The sequence below is a fragment of the Phoenix dactylifera genome, unplaced genomic scaffold (genome assembly GCF_009389715.1).
Source record: "Phoenix dactylifera cultivar Barhee BC4 unplaced genomic scaffold, palm_55x_up_171113_PBpolish2nd_filt_p 000467F, whole genome shotgun sequence".
Classification (NCBI taxonomy): domain Eukaryota; kingdom Viridiplantae; phylum Streptophyta; class Magnoliopsida; order Arecales; family Arecaceae; genus Phoenix; species Phoenix dactylifera.
In genome coordinates, this window is record NW_024067891.1 from 18,954 (window position 1) to 40,438 (window position 21,485).

The 21,485-nt window shown below is 48.8% G+C and overlaps 1 protein-coding gene across 1 annotated transcript; it reads left to right on the plus strand.

Annotated features, from left to right (window-relative positions):
- The first annotated feature begins 11,015 nt into the window (after nucleotides 1–11,015).
- LOC120106111 lies at nucleotides 11,016–12,752 on the plus strand. The gene is made up of 2 exons (XM_039118995.1): nucleotides 11,016–11,744; nucleotides 11,817–12,752. The coding sequence occupies exons 1-2, from the start codon at nucleotides 11,124–11,126 to the stop codon at nucleotides 12,597–12,599; spliced, it is 1,404 nt and encodes a 467-aa protein (XP_038974923.1). The 5' UTR covers nucleotides 11,016–11,123; the 3' UTR covers nucleotides 12,600–12,752.
- The last annotated feature ends 8,733 nt before the right edge of the window (nucleotides 12,753–21,485 follow it).

A 21,485-nucleotide genomic window follows, 5' to 3' on the forward strand; every position in this document is an offset into this window, starting at 1 on the left:
TGAAAATTTCATTTGTTCCATGGGTAGCTTGGCACACCTACATCTATACCCTCATATTTTTCATTTTGGGTACCCAAGCTTGCTTGGGTCCTTGAGGGTTAGTGCATATGGTTCCTTTTGGAATCCAAATTTGTTTAATCGTAATAACTTTACCATTTGATTTATTCGAATTAGAACCATAAATAAAGTTTTTATGCCCAATCTTTTTATATTTGAAATAAGTTATCTTATTTGATGGTTTGCTTGGCAAATTGATAACCTTTTTCTTTAGGGTTTTATTATTGAGCAAAGGAATCCAGCCAAGTCTTGATTTATCAAAAACAGCATGTTGGCTTTCAAACATCGTTTTTAATTTTTCTGAACTTACAGTGAATTTGTTAATAAAAGATTTTAATTGGTTGATTTCTTCATTTAGGTTTTGATTTTCTTTAATTAAATTCTGATTTTTCTGAATCAATTGTTCTGAATTTAACCTTAAGCTTTCATTTTCAGAATTTAGTTTGTCTTGTATTTCAGCAAAAGAATTTCTTTCTTTTGAAATTTTTAGATTTAGTTTCTTAGAATTTTTATTCTTCATAGCTAGTTTTCTACATTCACAATACAATTCATGAAAAGCATTTAATAATTCATCATAAGAAAATTCTTCTTGAAAATCATTTGATGTAAGAGTAGATTCAGATTGTACCTTATCTTCTTGTGCCATAAAGCACAAGTTAGTTACCCCTTGTACTTCTTTGGAGCTAGTATCATCATTGTTGCTCCTAACTTTTATTTTCTTGCTTGACTCTTCCTTGGTCAAGGCTTTCTTCCTTTTTATCTCTTTCTTACTTTCTTCTTGCTTCCTCTTCTTCTTTGTCTTTAGGAAGCTTTTGAATTTTTCGGTGTTTGGGTATGGATCCTTGTTTTCATCACCGAATTCTTCATTTGTTGTTCTTTCTTCCGGATTGGGAGATTCAACATCGTTTTCTGCAGGCTCACTGTTAGTATGTAATTGAAGCATATGTGAGCTAAACAGAATATTGTCATAAATATTTTCTAAAGTATCCCAGATTTCCTTAGCAGATAAACATGCAGAGATTTTATTAAATTCAGTTTCATGGATAGCACAATATAGTATGTTCATAGCATTAGCATTCAATTGTGCTAAGTCTTTTTCATTAATAGTGTGAGAGAGTGAGTGAGGGCCTCTAGTAATGATGTACCATAATTCATAGTTTGAAGCTTGAATGAATATCCTCATTCTAGCTTTCCAATAAGTGTAGTTTGTGCCATTAAATAGAGGTGGTCTATCAATTAATTGTCCCTCTCCTATAGAACATCCCACTTGGATTGTCATGATCTTTAACTCTTGATTGTGAGATCAATGGGTACTATTAGAGCACCTTGCTCTGATACCACTTGTTGCCCAAGGTGACAATCCAAGAGGGGGGGTGAATTGGTTTCTTCTAAATTTTTGGTACTTTTAAAACTTTCTAAATTAAGTGCAATGGATGCTCTCTTAGGTTATTTAAGTGAGTTAATCTAATGCAAGAAGAGAAGATAAAGCAAGAGAAAATGAAAGCACAAACACAATGCAAACACACCAATATATAGTGGTTCGGTGCTCTCCTTAGCACCTACGTCCACTCCCCAAGCGTACTCTTGGGAATTCACTATAATCTTGCGGATTACAGTTGGATTGTTTTCCGGGCTCACAATCCAAAAACCTTGTTGGTTTTACGGGCTCACCAACGAACCTATACACTTGGTTTTCCGGGCTCACCAAGAACCTTGTTGGTTTTGCGGGCTCACCAACGAACCTATACAACTTTGGTTTTCCGGGTTCACCAAAAACCTTTGTTGGTTTTGCGGGCTTACCAACGAACCTTTGTTAGTTTTGCGGGCTTACCAACGAACCTTTACAAAGTGTTTATACAAATGAAAAGAAAAGATTTAAACTCCTAGATGAGCATATAAAGCAATATGAACAACAAGAAGAGTTAGAAAGAAATTATCGCTTTGAAGTCGCTTTGCTCTTCTTGGTCAAGGAAGCTTCACTCTTCAATGGGGGAAGGAGCTCTTAATGCCTCTTTGAATCTGCTCAATCCCTTTCTTTGATTCTTGAATGAAGCTCTTGATGAAGCTTGTCTTGCTAGGGTTCTCTCTTGAATGCACTTGATGTATTTTCTCCAAAAGCTTGCTTCCTCTAATGAATACTCCCTCTTAAATACTTCTCCAACCTCCAAATAGTCCTTTCTGACCGTTGGATTGAAGAAACTAGCCGTTTATAGCCGTTGGGAGTCCAAAAAGCATTTCTGCACAACTAGCCGTTATGTTCAGCCCGTGTTTGGGTCGGCTCAACCTGTCCTTGGGTCGACCCAACCTTCACTTGGGTCGACTCAACCATTTCTTGGGTCGACCCTCTCAGAAAATACAGAAACTTGAAATTCAGCCTTCTGTTGCCTTGGATCGACCCAACCTTTCTTTGGGTCGACCCAAGGTCAGCTTCAGAAAATTCAGAGCCTTGAATTTCAGCCTTTCTTCACTTGGGTCGACTCAACCTTTCTTTGGGTCGACTCAAGGTTTACTTGGGTCGACTCAACTTCTTCTTGGGTCGACCCTCTCAGTAAATCCAGAGAGCATTCTTCCTTTGCATTTTGAGGTTCTTTGGAGGTTGGGTCGACTCTTGCTTACCTTGGGTCGACCCAACTCACTGTTCATTTGTGCTGTTTTTGCAGGAGTGTGCCAGATGATTCCTCGATGTGCCGGGGTCGACCCAATCAACCTATGGGTCGACTCAATCCACACTTTGCTGCATTCTCAAGGTTAGTTTCATCCAAATGAACAAGACCATATATATATTTCCAATTAAGCAAATGTACTGAGAGCAATGAACTCATAAATGAAGTATCAATTTTAACTTATAGCATACTCTAGAGAATTGCTTGTTAATCATCAAAATAACACTATCATCCTCACCGTGGACATCGGCACAGCTAAAATATCGCGTGCAATTGCAGACATAACAGGATATTGATTTCTAACATTCTTCCACCAAGATAATACATCTAGATTCTCTATTTGATTTTCATCATATGCAGAATGAAGATCATTTCGTAAATAAAATTCTAGTTCACTACTTAAAGATGAAGAAGATGAAGAGGAACTTGAAGCATGTGTGCGTCTTCTCTGTGCAATGAATGAAAAAATAGATGACGAACGAGAACTACTAGAAGGAGAAATAGAGGTTTGTATTTGTGTTCTAGATCCACGAATTTTTTCATCATATATAGCATAAATATCATAAAGAAGTTTTTTTACCTCATCTTTAGCTGATTCAGCATCTTGATTCATATTTTCAGAGTATGCATCAAGTAAAATTAGCACGCCATTTAATTTAACTCTAGGATCAAATACAGCAGCTAAGTTATGCATAGGACATATCCTGTCCCAATACTCATTCCATTTAGATTCCATTAGGTCAATAATAGGCATTAAAACATCATCATATCTATGTTCTGCAAATTTTTGACTAATTATATATGCTTGTTGTAAAAATGAACATGAAGTAGGGTAATAAATACCAGAAAGAACATTGGTAGCATTATAAAAACTAAGCAAAAAATCTTCCAAAATTTTTCCTTTATTCCAATCAGTTTCAGTCAATGTAAATCCTAATCCACGATCATTAATATATGCACTTAATAAATTTTTATATGGGTATGCATCATGTATCATGCTATATGTGGAGTTCCAACGAGTAATTACATCAAGTTTAAATTTTTTAAAACGTTTACCATGATTTATGCATAATTCCTTAAATTCTTGAAGTCTTGATCTAGAAGCATGAATAAAAGAAACTGCATTTCTAATTTTTGAAATCACATCTTGAATCATGCCCATGCCAGCTTGAACAGAAAGATTTAAGATATGACATGCACATCTAATATGCAGTAAATTTCCATCTAATATGGGATGCAATGAGTCTTTTAATAATACAACAGCAGAATTATTATTAGATGCATTATCAAAAGTAATAGACATAATTTTATCATTAATATTATATGAACATGCAGTTTGATAAATTATATTTGAAATTTGTTGCCCAGAATGTGGAAAATCAAAAGCACGAAAAGCAAGAATACGTTTATTTAATTGCCAATCATTATCAATATAATGAGCAGTAATGGCAATAAAACAATTACTACCTACAGATGCTGACCAAATATCAGAAGTTAATGAAATTTTTACATTTAAAGTAGAAAATGTTTCAATTAAATTTTGTTTCATTGCTAAAAAATTGGTCATAGCTACTCTTCTAAATGTACGCCTACTAGTTCTTTTGTAAGCAGGTTGTAGGTTTAATTGAACATATTCTTCAAAATTAAAAGATTCACATAAACTAAAAGGTAATTCATCCTTAACTATCCATTTTACAAGTGCTTTTCTTTGATTTTCATGATTATATGCAAAATTACCTACAAGTAATCCCCCTTGTATATTAAGGGTACTTTGAGTTTGAGCATGAGAATCATGCATCCTATGACTCTCTTGATGTCTTTTTAAATGCCCTGTTCCCCCACTACTACTACAACTATAAAGTTTGGCACATTTTTTACATTTAGCTTTCCAGACTCCCTCAACCATAACTCTATCAAATTCATTCCATACAGTACTAGTCCTCTTACGAGAAGAGGTTTGACCTTCACTCGGTTCACCAGTTCTAGAGGAACTAGGAACAGGGGGTTGGGGATTAGTTTCTTCTCCCTCAGAAACAGGAATGCCAAACTGACTTTCCTCAAAAGATGACATATCTATGATTAATTCAAAAAATAAAAACTAACCGCAAGGAGGAATTGAGTAGAGGGTCGGAGGGCAGAGGCAGAGCCGAGATTCCGAGCTTCCTCTTGTGCTCTCAACAGAAGCGACCTTCTCTTCTCAACAGGAACCTCCTCTTGTGTAGCACTTGAACAAACTAAAAATTAAATTGCTAGAAGAGCACTTTAGAAGAGAGAAATAATAGCAGTAGAGAAGGAGAGAATGAGAGGTTTGGTGTGGTGAGAATGAGGGAGGAATGGGCTATTTATAGAAGCTCAAAAAAATTTTTTTCCCAAAATACCCCTCAATTCAGCCGTTATTGGACTGTTGGGAGGGGTAAAAGGGTCATTTTTACGAAAATAGCCGTTGGAAACGGCTATTTTCCTCCCCCCTCTCCAGACGGGCCGTGCCAGGCACGGCCCGTCTGGAGACGTTGCGGGCCGTGCCTGGCACGGCCCGTTTGCGCCCGTTACGGGCCGTGCCTGGCACGGCCCGTGGCGTGCCGTGCCCGGCCCGGCCCACCAATAGAGGGGCCTGGGGCCGGGCCGGGCTGGCCTTCCGTGCTGGACGGGCCGTGCCAGGCACGGCCCGTTTAGTTTTTGGGCCCGGGGGGCCTGGGCCGGGCCGGCCCGGCACGGCCCGTTGCCCACCTCTAAATAAGAGATGGGGGAGAGAGAAAGGCACGGCCCGTTTGCGCCCGTTACGGGCCGTGCCTGGCACGGCCCGTGGCGTGCCGTGCCCGGCCCGGCCCACCAATAAAGGGGCCTGGGGCCGGGCCGGGCTGGCCTTCCGTGCTGGCCTTCATAAGCGGGCCGTGCCAGGCACGGCCCGTTTAGTTTTTGGGCCCGGGGGCCTGGGCCGGGCTGGCCCGGCACGGCCCGTTGCCCACCTCTAAAATAAGAGATGGGGGAGAGAGAAAAAAAAGAGAGAGAGAGAACAAGTACAAGCAGGGTTTATAAAGACTTCTTTACGGCGCGATTGTGGGGGTACTCTAGTATCGAAAACAAATTCTGTCTCATTATCGTATTTAGTATGAAAAAATAAAAAAAGAAAGTCATAGAAATTTTCGTATACTAGGTATAATCAGAAAAGTTGAACGGAAGGGCTGATTGTGTTAACTTGATTTCTTTTCATTACAAAACAATGCTACAAAATCCTTTCTAGTAAACCTTTTTTTATTTTCTCCCCAATATTCTAAGCCATGGAGCAGAACTTCAAAATTTAGACTTCATTCAAGTCTCTTGGACTATTGGATTCCATTCCCATGCATATAGGTGGGCTCCTTTCTGGAAGATTAGATTTCAATTCTTCTGCACCCAATATATACAGCATAACATAGTCAAATTATTAGACGTTTCTTGTAAAGTTCAATGAACTTGACTACACCTCAAACTAAGCCAGCATCCAACGCTAGTACACACCCCACCCCTGGTATATACAAGTGCACATGCCCATACAAACTACTAGGAATCTATTTAGTTGTGAGAACAAAGCAGATGGATCTCTTTATGCTTATCTGAAGAGAGATCTTGGTACTCACGCATGACTTGTGCATACTTGATTACCGGTTCGAGACCTGACAAATGGTACCGAAGCCAATAGAAGTCATGAAAGGACTAGAATAGCTATAGTGCTTCCACATCTAACAAGAGGATCCATGTAGACATATTTAGTCCTTAATCAGTTATGTATTGAAGACATCTTGGTGCTTATATAGGGCAAAGAACCTTAAAGAGCATTTTTTTGACTAGATTTTTTGGGTAAAATTTTCAAAATGCTCCCTGCTTAGCTCAAAGAGATTCAACTGCTTAGGTGAAGCAAAGGAGCCATGTCATTAGTGCCAGAGTTGATGCCTCCTTTGAAACCAAAAAGGGCATTCTCCTTCGTTCTACGGATTAAAAGAGAAAATTTGAAAGTTTTTTTTTAAGTGATATGGATGGATTTGGATGGCAATAGTAGCAAGAGTTTTTTTTTTTTTTTCTTTGATGGAAAGGGAAGTAGGGAGACTGCCACCTGGCTTTTATTGAAAATGGATATTTACAGAGAGAAAACAGAAAATAAGAGGAAGGATGGTGCTACAAAAGGATCAAAGCTAACAGAGATTTCAGCCATCTATGAAAGTGCAGGGGGAATGAAACGGCAAAGAGAAGAGTTAGAAGCAGCAGAAAAGTGGAATGAAATGGAGAGCTTAATCCCAGATTCAGTCATCAAGAAGCAGCCCCAAACAAAGACAAGCAGCTTGTCCCATCTCTTATTGAGACGGTGGGCCGTTCTTCTTGAACAAAGGGGCTCCCAAGTTTTGAAAGTATGCAGAATTTTATAGAGCACAGTAAACGGAGGTCTTTCAGAGAAATATTCTTCTATTTTTCTCTTTCCAAATTTTTTAGTACACTTTTTAATACTAAAGGAGGCAAAAGCCATCCAAAACTTTATTAAAAGAATTGGTAATTACAAAAAGTATGAGTTATAGAAAGTAGAGAGTTTGTCAGATCAGAACTGTGTATGTCAGCTCTAAATAAACAAACTCATGAGAAAACAAAGAAAATAGCAATCCATGAGTATTTTAGGCAGTTTGAAATATGGTTCAATAAGAACCTCTTCGCCTGTTTGGAGCAACTTCGCTATCACTTCATCCGAAAGCATGTGAAGGAGAAAAGAGTGTAATTGGTATATTGCAAGTCTCAAGACTAAGGGACGGATATCTTCACCAAGCCATTGAAGCATGATATATTTAGAAGCTTAAAGAGCATGTTGGGCATGAAGACTTTTGGAAATTGGGTTTATGGTTGAATATTAGAAATTTAAACTCAATTTAATGGGTTTCTTTGACTTTTTACTCTATGGCATCTTATGTAATTTTCTAGTTTCTTAGTATACTTAATAGACTCTTTGTTTAAGTCCCATTTTATATTAAAAAAAGAGAGAAAAACCAGCCCATGAGTTTTATGGTATTAGGGTGTCTTTTGAGTTACTCTTTGAAAAAGAAGAAGAGGACGGTGAGAGCTTGATAGAAGAAATTTTTTGAGCAGATTTTTGTATTAAAAAAAAAAGGACTACAAGAAGGAAAGGCATCTTCTTAGTTGCTGATTTTCTGCATATTTGTAAGTTTTATTTTCAGTTTTTTTTATGATTAAAATGAAGAAATTTTTGAAGTGAATTTGAGCCTATTTTGTGCCCCATTATTCAGCTCTATTTTTTATTACTATTTGATGTCATTTGCATATTATTGGCATCTATTTTGCTCAAACATATTCTTCACCTACTTTATAATTACAAGAAGCAACAGACATCACTTCAAGATTTGCTAAATTTTTGAAGTCTTGAACGCTGCGTTACATGCCCCAAATGTTGAGCTTATCATGCCTGTTATCTAATTGCAAGTCTTGTAAAACCACTAACCACGTCCACGACTCAGCGGTCCAGCTGCGGGATAACGGCTGGACTGTAGGGCTCCTCTTCATAGTATCCCAATAAAATAAGAGGAAGAGGAGGAAGAAGAAAAGAAGGGAAAGAAGGGCCCTCGAAACACCAGAATTCCTCCAAAGTCCAATTCGTGCACTAAATCTCATAATATATTATATTATCCAACATGAGTGCTGGTTCCGCAGCAACCAACCTTCTTTTTCCGATGAGGCTATTTCTATCATTTTGCTTACCAGCAGGCGTCTCACGCACTCCACCATCATCTCGTCGAAGTTGAGTCAAGCCCGTCCACTGAACTCAAGAAGAACATTCCTTTCAATCAGCATGCAGCCTGGATTCAAATCTCCATTGAGTTTTCCCACTTGAGAGCACAGAAAAGCAAAGAACAAAAGTAGAAGTTGGGTTCCTTTTAGATCCATGAATTTAGTTGCTGTAAGATGAAGTAGATGGATCTCTTTATAAATATCTGAAGCAGGGCAGAAAGTGTTGCTGGAAATTGGACCCGGGGGCCGCCGCGAAGCCGGGGAAGGAGGAGCTCCGCTGCTGCAGCGGGCGGACGGCGGTGCGCCGGCCGGCTGCGTCCTCCGCCGCGGGGGGTGTGCAAGTCCGAAGAGGGGTGGTGCGTCCAGTCCTGTCCTGTCCTGCAAAAAAGCCGGTGGCCGGGCTCCCCGGCGCCGGCCCTCCGATGCCTAAGTCAGAGGGGGCAAGTATGTGGAGAGAGCAGGGAAGAGAGTATGTGGAGAAGATAGAGAGAGCTTCGGGTTTTTCCTCCCCTTTTGGTCCCCCTTTCCTCTTCCCCCCAGGTTCCCTTTTATAGGAGGATTCGGTTACCTGGGAGGTGACATGAGGTTTGTCCTGTTATGTGATAATTGGGCACGATTTGGCCCATTAATGGCGTGGTGGAAAATAAGGCCGAATCAGACCGGAACCAGGGAGTTGTCACGGTCGATCGGACCTGTTGGAGTGGTTGAACCGCCGGCCGTAGCGGGCCTGGGGTCTGTGGATGGTAAGTGCATTTATTACCGAATGAACCAGCGGTCAGGTAGAGCCATGCGCTCTGATGGTTCAGTGATCCGGAGATCGTCTTGGGCCGTGTTCATTAAATGACTGAGTGCATCGGAGACTTGAGAGAGTCTCGTGCATTAATGGCAGGTCGTGCCGAATACCTGCGAAGATCTTATGCCTTGATGGCTTGGAGATAGTGGCAGGTCGCAAGCCGTAGGAGTTGTCAGTCCCTTGGACTTTAGGCGGAGGTTGAACATTTGGTTAAGGCATCGGCTCGGCAAGAGTGCCGAGCCGAGCTGGTCGCCCAATGGGGCGCCCTGTGGCGGGGTTGCTTCAAGTACTCCTGGTCGGCGCCCTTTAGGCGAGCACCTTCTAGCAGAGCGCCTTGGCGCTGTCTTTGGTCGGCACTTTCTAACCGAGCAGCTTTGGGTGGGGCATCTCTTGGCGCGCGCTCTGGTCGACGCCCTCTAGTCGAGCGCCTTCCTGGTCGGCATCCTTTGGCCGAGCAGCTTTCCGGTCGGCACTCTTCGGCCGAGTGGCTTTCCGATCGGCACTTCTTGGCCGAGCAGCTTTCCGGTCGGCGCTCTTCGGCCGAGCGCCTCTGTGGATATATGACTTAGGGTTTTTCCCCTAACACTACCCCCCGACTTCCGAGCTCCAGTTGGCTATCAGCTGGAGCGCGGGAAGTAGCTTTAATTGGGTCATCACGAATTCCGAAAATTTTGATTTACTGTGCGTTTTGAATTATCGAACGCTTCGAGGAGCCTTTAATAGGCGGCGTCTCTTCTTTCCCGAAGAGCCTCATTATTGGGATACCTTTTGCGAAGCGTCCTCGCGTCGTGGGCTCATAATGGGGCCGCACGATCTTCGATTGCGGATGCCTTTCCGCACGATCCGATGGGGCGCTTCGACATTCGAAGCGCCAGCCCTAATTAAATGCGTCGTTCTGTCTTTTAGGCCGACACGTGTTATCATCTAACCAGGACGCAGCGCTTTCTTCGCTGATCCGGGCCGTTGGGGAGGTCTATATAAACTCTCCCCCGGCCCCCTGTCCTCTTTCTATTGCCTTCTGCTTCCAGCTTCCTATTCTCCCAGCCTTCCTCAGACCGAAGTCCCTTTTCTCCGGCATCTTTCCCAGGTCCCCCTTCTTTTTGATTTCCCTCTCTTGTAATGGGTTCTTTGCCTAGCGAAGTAGTATCCACCATGAGTGTCCTGGAGGTCGAGATGACCAAAAAGTGGTTTTTCCCTCTTCACGGGTTCCATTTGGAACCCGCCAGGCGAAGGGATCGGGTAACCGATCCTCCGGTAGGCCGGATCGGAGTGCACTCTGGGCCGGCCTCCGATTTCCTCTTCACAGCTTTGTGAATGAGTTGCTGGCGGTATGCCAGTTGGTCCCGGCGCAACTCACTCCAAACGCTTGGAGGGCAGTGATGGGTTTCCTATCACTGTGTTTACTACAGGGGATTCCTACCTCTGTCAACGTCTTCTGGCGACTTTTTATTTTTAAGTCGAACCCGGGAGACGGGGAGTGGCTCTACATCGCCCTCCGGGTGGGTCGTCCACTTTTTCATGGTGCCCCCTCATCCCTTCATGGTTGGAAGGAGAAATTCTTCTTCCTGGGTTCCGAACGGTCCTGGGGGTTTGACCCCAGGTGGAGGCCGGCCCAACTTAAATCCATCAACAGGCTCCCCCAGCTTTCTCCGCGTGAGCAGGAGATCTTCGATACCATCCGCAGCCTTGGGGACGGGATTTTGCTGAACGGCCTCATTAGCGAGGACGCCCTGGTGAACGTGGGCTTGAGCTCGGCACGTCCTCAGGGTAAGGATAGTTACAGCAACTTCTTATTTCCTTATTGTTCTAATGTTCTAATTTTGCTCATCTTTGCAGACATCGCAAAAATGGTGACCAAGAGCGAAGTCCTTTACGCCCGCTTCCAAAAGAGGGCGGCTGAACTCTCAGGAGAACCGACCGAGCCGAGGAAGAAAGCAAAGACCTCGGCGAAGACCTCGACGACCACAACCGTTGAGGCGCGCGCTTCTCGCCCCGTGCGCCCTGAGGCTGGTCGGGGAGAGGGCGTGGGCTCTGGCGGAGCCACGATGGCACCTCCGTGTCCGGTGCCGATTTCGCAAGTCCCTGGTCGGCGGGAAGCTCCAAATTCCGACCAGGGAGGGAGGACCTCAGCAGATCTGGCGCTCGCACGCCCCACCTCTACCACGCAGCGGTCCGGTCAGCCGTCTACTCGACCCCAATTCCCCAGCTCTGAGCCGGGGAATAGCCAAGAAGCAACGGGGTCGGCCGCACCCAGGCCAGCTGAGGCCGGTCTGGCGGGTCCTTCGGGTCCTCAGGAGCGGGTGCCTTACGCTCCTGGATGGGCTGTTTTCGAGGGCGACTCGGCCCTCGATAATGTACAAGTGGCGCGCGAAGTTCTTCGGGTCGCGCTGCTCCCGGCCGACCAGGCCAAAATTCGGTCCATGAACTACGGCGAGTTCATGGACTCCGCTATTTGCTCTTCCATCCGAGTAAGTCAGCTTTTATCTCTGTGCAAATTTGTGTTTCGGCTTAAAACTGTTTCTTACATGTCCCTCTTGCAGCGCCTCCACGAGACCGAGACGATGATTCACATCATCCAGGACTATCGGGACCGGGCCCGAAGGCATCAAAGGGGGCGCGAGGAGGCCGAAACAAAGTTCCTCGCGTCTGAGGCCGAGCAGAAAGTGCTTCAAGCGAAGCTAGGGGCGGCCGAAGACGAGGTTCGGACTCTGGTCGCCGAACTTGAAGAGGAGAAGGGCGCGCACTCTTTGACTAGGTTCGAAGTGCGCGCCGCGGAGGCCCGCCGGACGGAGGCCGAATCGTCGCTCGCTATACGCGAGCAGGAGGTGGGGGAGGCTCGAATAAAGGTCCGAGATCTCGAGATCCGTCTACTTGACGTGCAATCTCTGCTCGCGGATCGCGAAAGAGAAATAAAGATTTTGGAGCGGAAGGCCGCCTACCATGAGGCTCGGGAGAAGGAGGCCCGGGAGCAGGCCCAGGACGCCGTCAAGCTCTTCCGTGAATCGGAAGAGTTTCGCAACTTGATGGAAGAGGAAGGCGTCAATGGTCTCATCCAGGGCTTCAAGGACTTCCGCAATCAGTTGCGGCGGCTTCTCCCAGATTTTGACCTTAGCCTGCTTCAACCAGGCGCTGGGGTCGAAAACCCAGAAGCGGAGGCGGAGGTAGAGGTTCCAACCTCTGGCGGGACCGACCAGGAGGGTCAAGCTGAAGAAGGCGAGATCGTTCTCGAGGTCACCGAGGCAGCTCCTAAAGCCACCGTGGGGGCCTCGGCCGCAGAAGAGCCAGCTGTTCCTGAAGTCGCCGGGCCTGAGCCCTTTGTGTAGTTTCCCCTTTTTCCTATCTTCTTTTCCTTTTTGTAAGCCGGAGCGGCCTCTATACTTTGTTAAGGCCGGGTCCGAGCTCTTGTACTAGGCCTCCGGGCTTTTTGAAATGAATATTCATGTGTGGAAACTTGTCTATTGTAGCTTAAGTTTCTCTGCTCGGATCTATTTTAAGTTCCGAGGATATGGGCTCTAGGGCCTGAGCTTAAGTTTTGGCTTGCCGAGCTCCATTGCTCGGTTCTTCGACCAATGGTATAGCAACGCATAGATAATGTAAAAAACATTAAATAAATGGGTACCTTGTACCGTATGCGTCCATGAGCCGAGGCGACTGAGGACGCTTCTCTGCTCGGACTCCGTTCTTCGAGGACGTCGGCAGAGAAATCCAGAAGCAGAGTAGATAATGTAAAAAACATTAAATAAATGGGTAGCTTGTACCGTATGCGTCCATGCGCCGAGGCGACTGAGGACGCTTCTCTGCTCGGACTCCATTCTTCGAGGACGTCGGCAGAGAAATCCAGAAGCAGAATAGATAATGTAAAAAACATTAAATAAATGGGTACCTTGTACCGTATGCGTCCATGCGCCGAGGCGACTGAGGACGCTTCTCTGCTCGGACTCCGTTCTTCGAGGACGTCGGCAGAGAAATCCAGAAGCAGAATAGATAATGTAAAAAACATTAAATAAATGGGTACCTTGTACCGTATGCGTCCATGCGCCGAGGCGACTGAGGACGCTTCTCTGCTCGGACTCCGTTCTTGTTCCGTATGCGTCCATGCGCCGAGGCGGCTGAGGACGCTTCTCTGCTCGGACTCCGTTCTTCGAGGACGTCGGCAGAGAAATCCAGAAGCAGAGTAGATAATGTAAAAAACATTAAATAAATGGGTACCTTGTACCGTATGCGTCCATGCGCCGAGGCGACTGAGGACGCTTCTCTGCTCGGACTCCGTTCTTCGAGGACGTCGGCAGAGAAATCCAGAAACAGAGTAGATAATGTAAAAAACATTAAATAAATGGGTACCTTGTACCGTATGCGTCCATGCGCCGAGGCGACTGAGGACGCTTCTCTGCTCGGACTCCGTTCTTCGAGGACGTCGGCAGAAAAATCCAGAAATGGAATAGCGGGCCGAGCTCGTTGGCTGAAGCCGGTAAAGAATGAGCCGAGCTTGCTTGGCCAATAAAGACAACATCCCAACGTATCGGGGCATCCCGGCCGAGGTCGGGGTAGGAGCACGAGCCGAGCTCGTCCGGTCAGAGGACCGCTACTCAATAATCGATGGAGCACGAGCCGAGCTCGTCCGGTCAGAGGACCGCTACTCAATAATCGATGGAGCACGAGCCGAGCTCGTCCGGTCAGAGGACCGCTACTCAATAGTCGATGGAGCACGAGCCGAGCTCGTCCGGTCAGAGAGGACCGCTACTCAATAATCGATGGAGCACGAGCCGAGCTCGTCCGGTCAGAGGACCGCTACTCAATAATCGATGGAGCACGAGCCGAGCTCGTCCGGTCAGAGGACCGCTACTCAATAGTCGATGGAGCACGAGCCGAGCTCGTCCGGTCAGAGAGGACCGCTACTCAATAATCGATGGAGCACGAGCCGAGCTCGTCCGGTCAGAGGACCGCTACTCAATAGTCGATGGAGCACGAGCCGAGCTCGTCCGGTCAGAGAGGACCGCTACTCAATAATCGATGGAGCACGAGCCGAGCTCGTCCATGGAGAGCGCACCATAAACTCATGGACATCTTCAGGGAGTCCACGCAGGTACTCCATCATCCCGAGGTATCAGGGCATCCCAACCGTGGTTAGGGAAGAATAAACCTGATGCTATGAGATAATCAAGAAAATTGGTGAGCTCGGAATAAGTTCGCAATCCATCAGTTTACCGTGAAATGAAATTTATAGAGTGAAATTCATAAGATGAAATTTAATGGTTGAATGATGAGGGACCCCTTAGGGTTCTACTGGTGGTACACGCGGAGATTTTCAGAGCTCCAGCTCCGCGGAATGGGAGTCCCATCTAGAGACTCCAATTGATAAGCTCCGGGCCGGCGAATGCGCGTGACTCGGTATGGTCCTTCCCAATTCGGGGCCAGCTTCCCTCGCTCAGTTGGTCGGGAGGTTTCAGCTCTTCTTAGGACAAGGTCCCCTGGTCTGAAAGATTTGACTTTGACCCTGGCATTGTAGTACTGAGCTGTCTTTTGTTGGTACCTCGCCATACGCACTCGGGCGACCTCCCTTGTTTCCTCGATCAAGTCGAGGTTGCCTCTGAGCTGCGAAGAGTTGGAGCTAGCATCGTGGTGCTCGACTCTTGGAGAGGGGAGCCCAATCTCTAGTGGAATGACGGCCTCCGTCCCATATGTCAGGTTGAAGGGAGTCTCGCCGGTGGGGACGCGGAACGTAGTCCGGTAAGCCCACAGGACATTGTATAGGTCTTCGACCCATTGTCCTTTGGATTTGTCGAGCCTGGTTTTGAGACCCTGCAAAATAGTACGATTTGTTACCTCGGTTTCTCCGTTTGTCTGAGGATGCGCGACCGAGGTGAAGCGGTGGTCAATGCCAAGCTCGGAGCAGAACTCTCTGAAATGGATGTTGTCGAACTGGCGACCGTTGTCAGAGATAAGGATGCGGGGAAGCCCGAATCTGCAAATGATGGACTTCCAAACGAAATCCCGCATCTTCTGCTCGGTTATCCGGGCGAGGGGCTCAGCTTCCACCCACTTAGTGAAGTAGTCGATGGAGACGACCAGGAACTTCCTTTGCCCGGTGGCCAGAGGAAATGGCCCGAGGATGTCAATTCCCCACTGGGCAAAAGGCCAAGGGGAGCTGATAGAAGTCAAAAGAGCCGAGGGCCGGCGCTGAACGTTGGCGTTCCTTTGGCACCGGTCGCATCTCTTGACGAAATCCATAGCATCCTTCTGGAGTGTCGGCCAATAATACCCTTGGCGCAGAATTTTATGGGCCAAGGCTCGTCCTCCCAGATGGTTTCCACAAATTCCTTCGTGGACTTCGCGCAGGGCATAATTAGCTTCCGTTGGGCGAAGGCATCTGAGAAGGGGAGAGGTGAAGGATTTCCGATAGAGCTTTTCCTCGTATAGTATGTATCGGGTGGCGAGGCGCTTGATTCGGCGAGTCTCTCGTACATCAGCAGGGAGAGTTTCGTCTTGCAGATAGCTGATGAGTCCATCCATCCAGCTTGGCTCGAGCTCGGTGCAGAGGGTCTGCTCGGTCTCGTCCGTGCTGGGCTTTTGGAGATATTCCAGGACTGCCCCTTTGGGAAGCTCGCTCATGCGAGAGGACGCCAGCTTTGATAGCTGGTCGGCCCTGAGATTCTCCGACCTGGCAATATGTTGGATGTGGAAAGAGTCCAAGGTCGAGGCGAGATCCCGTACCTTCTGGAGATACTTCTGCATGGTCGGGTCTCTAGCTTCGAAGTCGCCCACAATTTGGTTGACGACGAGATGAGAATCACTGAAGGCCTTCAAGTCCTTCACTCCTAGCTCTTTGGCTAGCTTAAGCCCGGCGACGAGCGCTTCATACTCCGCCATATTATTGGAAGCAGGAAACTCGAGGCGCAGGGCCTGCTCGGCGACCACCCCCTCCGGGCTGGTGAGAATAAATCCTGCTCCACTACCCCCCGAGTTTGAAGAGCCATCGACATGTAGGGCCCATGTAAAACTCGGGGTCTGCTCCAGCGGTGGCTCAGGTTCAGGCTTGACCTCATCTGGTATAGTGCACTCGGCCATAAAGTCTGCGAGTGCTTGTGCTTTGATCGCCTGTCTGGGCCGGTACTCAATGTCGAATTCCCCGAGCTCAATGGCCCATTTAGTGATCCGACCCGCACGATCCGATCTTTGCAGGATCTGCTTGATCGGCTGGTCAGTCAGCACGGCCACTGTGTGAGCTTGGAAGTAGGGTCGGAGCCTCCGAGCTGAGATGACCAAAGCATAGGCGGTCTTCTCAAGCTTGGAGTATCGGGTCTCAGCATCCCTTAAGACCCGGCTGGTGTAATACACCGGTTTCTGAAGTTTCTCCTCCTCTCGGACCAGGACCGAGCTTACTGCTACAGGGGAGACAGCTAAATACAAGTAGAGGAGCTCACCCTGTTGAGGCTTCGTGAGTAGGGGAGGGGAAGCCAGCAGGTGCTTGAGCTCTTCAAAAGATTGCTGGCACTCGTCCGACCACAAAAAGTTCTTCGGCTTCTTGAGGGCTGCAAAGAATGGAAGGCAGCGCTCGGCCGAGCGGGAGATAAACCTCCCGAGGGCTGCCACTCGGCCCGTGAGCCGCTGTACCTCCTTGACCGTCCTGGGAGGCGTCATCCTTTGGAGGGCTCGGATCTTCTCTGGATTGGCCTCGATTCCTCGTTGTGTAATGATGAAGCCGAGGAATTTGCCGGAGGTGACCCCGAATGCACATTTAGCTGGGTTGAGCTTCATCTGGTACTTTCGGAGTGTGGAGAATGCTTCATTGAGGTCGGCTATGTGGTCTTGCGCCGCCTTGCTTTTCACCAGCATGTCATCCACGTAGACCTCCATGTTTCGGCCTATTTGGTCTTTGAAGATCCGGCTGACCAGCCTTTGATAAGTCGCCCCGGCATTTTTTAGACCGAATGGCATCACTCTGTAGCAGTAGGTTCCCCCGTCGGTGATGAAGGCTGTCTTTTCCTCGTCTTCTGGCGCCATGCGGATCTGGTTATATCCGGAAAAGGCGTCCATGAATGCCAGCAGCTCGTGACCCGAGGTGGAGTCCACGAGCTGGTCTATGCTGGGAAGTGGAAAGCTATCCTTCGGGCAGGCTTTATTCAGGTCGGTGTAGTCCACGCACATACGCCACTTTCCGCTAGCTTTTTTGACGAGGACCACATTGGCGAGCCATTCTGGGTAGGATATCTCCCGGATGAAGCCGGCTTCAAGGAGCTTACCGACCTCCTCGGCTGCTGCTCGTTGTCGTTCAGGGGCGGCGCCTCGCTTCTTTTGTCGCACGGGCTTGCAGGTCGGCTTTACCTGAAGCCGGTGGACCATGATCTCCGGGTTTATCCCCGGCATGTCTATAGGCGACCAGGCGAAGACATCCATATTGTCCCGTAGGAAGTTGACGAGGCGACTCCTCCCGTTTTCGCCAAGGCCAGAGCCGATCTGCACGGTTAGCTCGGGAAAGTTCTCTCGCAAGGAAACCTGAATTAACAACTCGCCAGGCTCTACCCGCTCTTTCTGGGGGTTGACCCGTGCCTCCATAGCTTCAGTTGAGGGCTGGTCAGTCGTTGGGGTGGGCACCTCGGCTGGTCGTCTTGCCTCGTGGGTCGCTAGGTAGCATCGCCTTGCCACCATTTGGTCCCCTCGGACTTCACCGACTCCCTGGCTGGTGGGGAATCGCATCAGCAGGTGGTGAGTTGAGACCGCTGCTCGGAGGGCGTTGAGTCCTGGCCTTCCAAGGATGGCGTTGTAAACCGAGGGCAGGCGTATCACAAGGAAGCTCATACCCATGGTACTTTCACGAGGGGCGAGCCCGGCTGTGACCAGAAGGTCGATCTCGCCCTCTACTGGGACTGAATCCCCAGTGAATCCAACTAGCGGAGCATTCATCCTCCGTAGCTGTTCTTTTGTCATCCCCATTTTACAATAAGCATCAAAATACAAAACATTCGCCGAGCTTCCATTATCAACCAGGATGCGTTTTACATCAAATTTATTTATGATCATGGAGATGACCATGGCATCATCATGGGGAGTTTCGACTCCTTCTAGATCGTCGTCTGAGAAGGAGATAGCTTCAGATGTGCGCGGGCGCTTCGAGGAGGCTCCTTCCCCTGAGGCTTCTCCAGCCGAGGTCCCTCCTCGGATAGTGTTGATGACGCCGGCGATGGGCCTGTTGGCATTGGAACCTTCAGGCTGTGCTGCTCCTTCGGCTGGCTTCTTCCCTTCGCGCCGGCCTTGCACAAACCGATCGAGCACCCCTCGGCGAATGAGTGCTTCGATCTCATTTCGGAGCTGATAACAATCCTCGGTATCATGGCCGTGATCCCGGTGAAAACGGCAATACTTCCGGAGATCATGCCGGATTCTGGTGTCTGGCTTTGGAGGGGGGAGCCGGATGCAATCCCGATTCTCAATCTCCATGAGGATTTCAGCCCGAGGAGCATTGAGGGGAGTATACTTTTCATACCTCCCTTCAGGTGCACGGGCCTGCAGTGGGAACCTCGGGCGGAGTGACCTCTGCTGCGGCGGTCCTCTCAACCGGGGTGGACTCTTCGGGCGGGGCGGATTCTTAGCTCGTCGTGGAGACGAGCTTCTGGGTCGGCCGCGTTCCTCGCGGCGCCTCTTCTTGGGATTCTGCTCGGTTCCACCCCGCCTAACTGCCACGGCCTCTTCTGCCTTGGCATACTTCCGCGCCCGAGCGAACATTTCGGTGAGGTCCGCTGGGAAATTCTTCTCAATCGAGAAGAGGAATCTGTAGGACCGGGCTCCAGTCTTCAGCGCCGACATGGCGATTGACTGGTCAAGCTCCCGGACTTCCCATGTTGCGGCGGTGAACCGGTCCAGATATTCCTTGAAGGACTCTCCCTCCTTTTGTTTGATGTCGAGGAGGGAGTCGGATGTCCGCCGCTGGGGCTGGCTAGCGGCGAAGTTGCTGGCAAATTGTCTGCCGAGCTGCTCAAAGGAGGAGACAGTACTTGGCTTCAGCCCGGTGAACCAAAGCCGGGCTGGTCCTCGGAGTGTCGCCGGAAAAGCCTTGCACATCATGGCTTCCGAGGCTCCTTGTAGGGCCATCAAGACCCGGTAACTCTCCAGGTGGTCAAAGGGATCAGCCTTGCCGTTGTAAGGCTCCACCTGGGGCATTTTGAACCGGAGGGGAACCGGTTCATCTTCAATCTCCTGGGAGAAGGGCGACTTCGTATTGAACTCGAAGTCGCCGTTACATCCCGATTTTCTCCCGTGGAGTGCCTGGATTTGGCGCTCCAGCTTTTCGACCTTCTTGTCGAGTCCATCACTCTGGAGGATCGCTACAGCGGTTCCTCTGGGTGCAGGTTGCCCTGGAACCGACTCGGCTTCTGAAGGCTGTGGCCAGCCTCCGTGATCTCTGACTGGGTGCTCTCTCCAGAGGAAGGCCTGGACTTGAGAGTCCTGACCTCGAAGAGGAAGCCCGCTAGTAGGGGGCCCCAGTTGAACTGGAGCCGGGGGAGGCGGTGCTGCTGGGATGCCCCTGGGTTGCAAGCTTTGAACGGCGGTAGCCAACGCCTGCACTTGCTGCACCAGGGCATCAAATTGTTCCGGTCGAACTTGAGGTGCTGGCTCAACCGGGGGTGATGAGTTCCGAACGGAACATTCTGGGCTTGGTGGAGGACGTCGAGAGGCGTTGGAAGCCCCTTTGCTTCTTAGCTTCATGGTAGCGAACTCGGGCCCTTCCTCTAGCGCCAACTGTTGCTGGAAATTGGACCTGGGGGCCGCCGCGAAGCCGGGGAAGGAGGAGCTCCGCTGCTGCAGGGGGCGGACGGCGGTGCGCCGGCCGGCTGCGTCCTCCGCCGCGGGGGGTGTGCAAGTCCGAAGAGGGGTGGTGCGTCCAGTCCTGTCCTGTCCTGCAAAAAAGCCGGTGGCCGGGCTCCCCGGCGCCGGCCCTCCGATGCCTAAGTCAGAGGGGGCAAGAATGTGGAGAGAGCAGGGAAGAGAGTATGTGGAGAAGACAGAGAGAGCTTCGGGTTTTTCCTCCCCTTTTGGTCCCCCTTTCCTCTTCCCCCCAGGTTCCCTTTTATAGGAGGATTCGGTTACCTGGGAGGTGACATGAGGTTTGTCCTGTTATGTGATAATTGGGCACGATTTGGCCCATTAATGGCGTGGTGGAAAATAAGGCCGAATCAGACCGGAACCAGGGAGTTGTCACGGTCGATCGGACCTGTTGGAGTGGTTGAACCGCCGGCCGTAGCGGGCCTGGGGTCTGTGGATGGTAAGTGCATTTATTACCGAATGAACCGGCGGTCAGGTAGAGCCATGCGCTCTGATGGTTCAGTGATCCGGAGATCGTCTTGGGCCGTGTTCATTAAATGACTGAGTGCATCGGAGACTTGAGAGAGTCTCCTGCATTAATGGCAGGTCGTGCCGAATACCTGCGAAGATCTTATGCCTTGATGGCTTGGAGATAGTGGCAGGTCGCAAGCCGTAGGAGTTGTCAGTCCCTTGGACTTTAGGCGGAGGTTGAACATTTGGTTAAGGCATCGGCTCGGCAAGAGTGCCGAGCCGAGCTGGTCGCCCAATGGGGCGCCCTGTGGCGGGGTTGCTTCAAGTACTCCTGGTCGGCGCCCTTTAGGCGAGCACCTTCTAGCAGAGCGCCTTGGCGCTGTCTTTGGTCGGCACTTTCTAACCGAGCAGCTTTGGGTGGGGCACCTCTTGGCGCGCGCTCTGGTCGACGCCCTCTAGTCGAGCGCCTTCCTGGTCGGCATCCTTTGGCCGAGCAGCTTTCCGGTCGGCACTCTTCGGCCGAGTGGCTTTCCGGTCGGCACTTCTTGGCCGAGCAGCTTTCCGGTCGGCGCTCTTCGGCCGAGCGCCTCTGTGGATATATGACTTAGGGTTTTTCTCCTAACAGAAAGTATCTTCCATTTTGACACAACAGAAAGTATCTCCCATTGCCGTCCCTGACCAGTCAGTCAGCCACTAAATTGGCATCTGAATTCTATCTTGGAAAGTAAAGACTACCCAACAAGGTCAAAGTCACCATTGCAGTTAAAAGTGCGTGTAGATGAATTCTTTGAACACTTCTTTCCACACCCCACGACTTGTGTCTGTGTGCGCTTCTGTAGTGGTCCAAAACTTTGACAAAACTCACAAAACCAGTCTCAAGACATGGAAGGGATAGAATAATAGGTGTAGGGCTTCCACATCTAGTGGGAGGAACCTTGGAA

Coding starts and splice junctions, on each gene's coding strand:
- LOC120106111 (XM_039118995.1), top strand. CDS start 11,124: ATGGTGACCAAGAGCGAAGTCCTTTACGCCCGCTTCCAAAAGAGGGCG. Junction 11,745..11,816: donor CTATTTGCTCTTCCATCCGA/GTAAGTCAGCTT, acceptor TCCCTCTTGCAG/CGCCTCCACGAGACCGAGAC.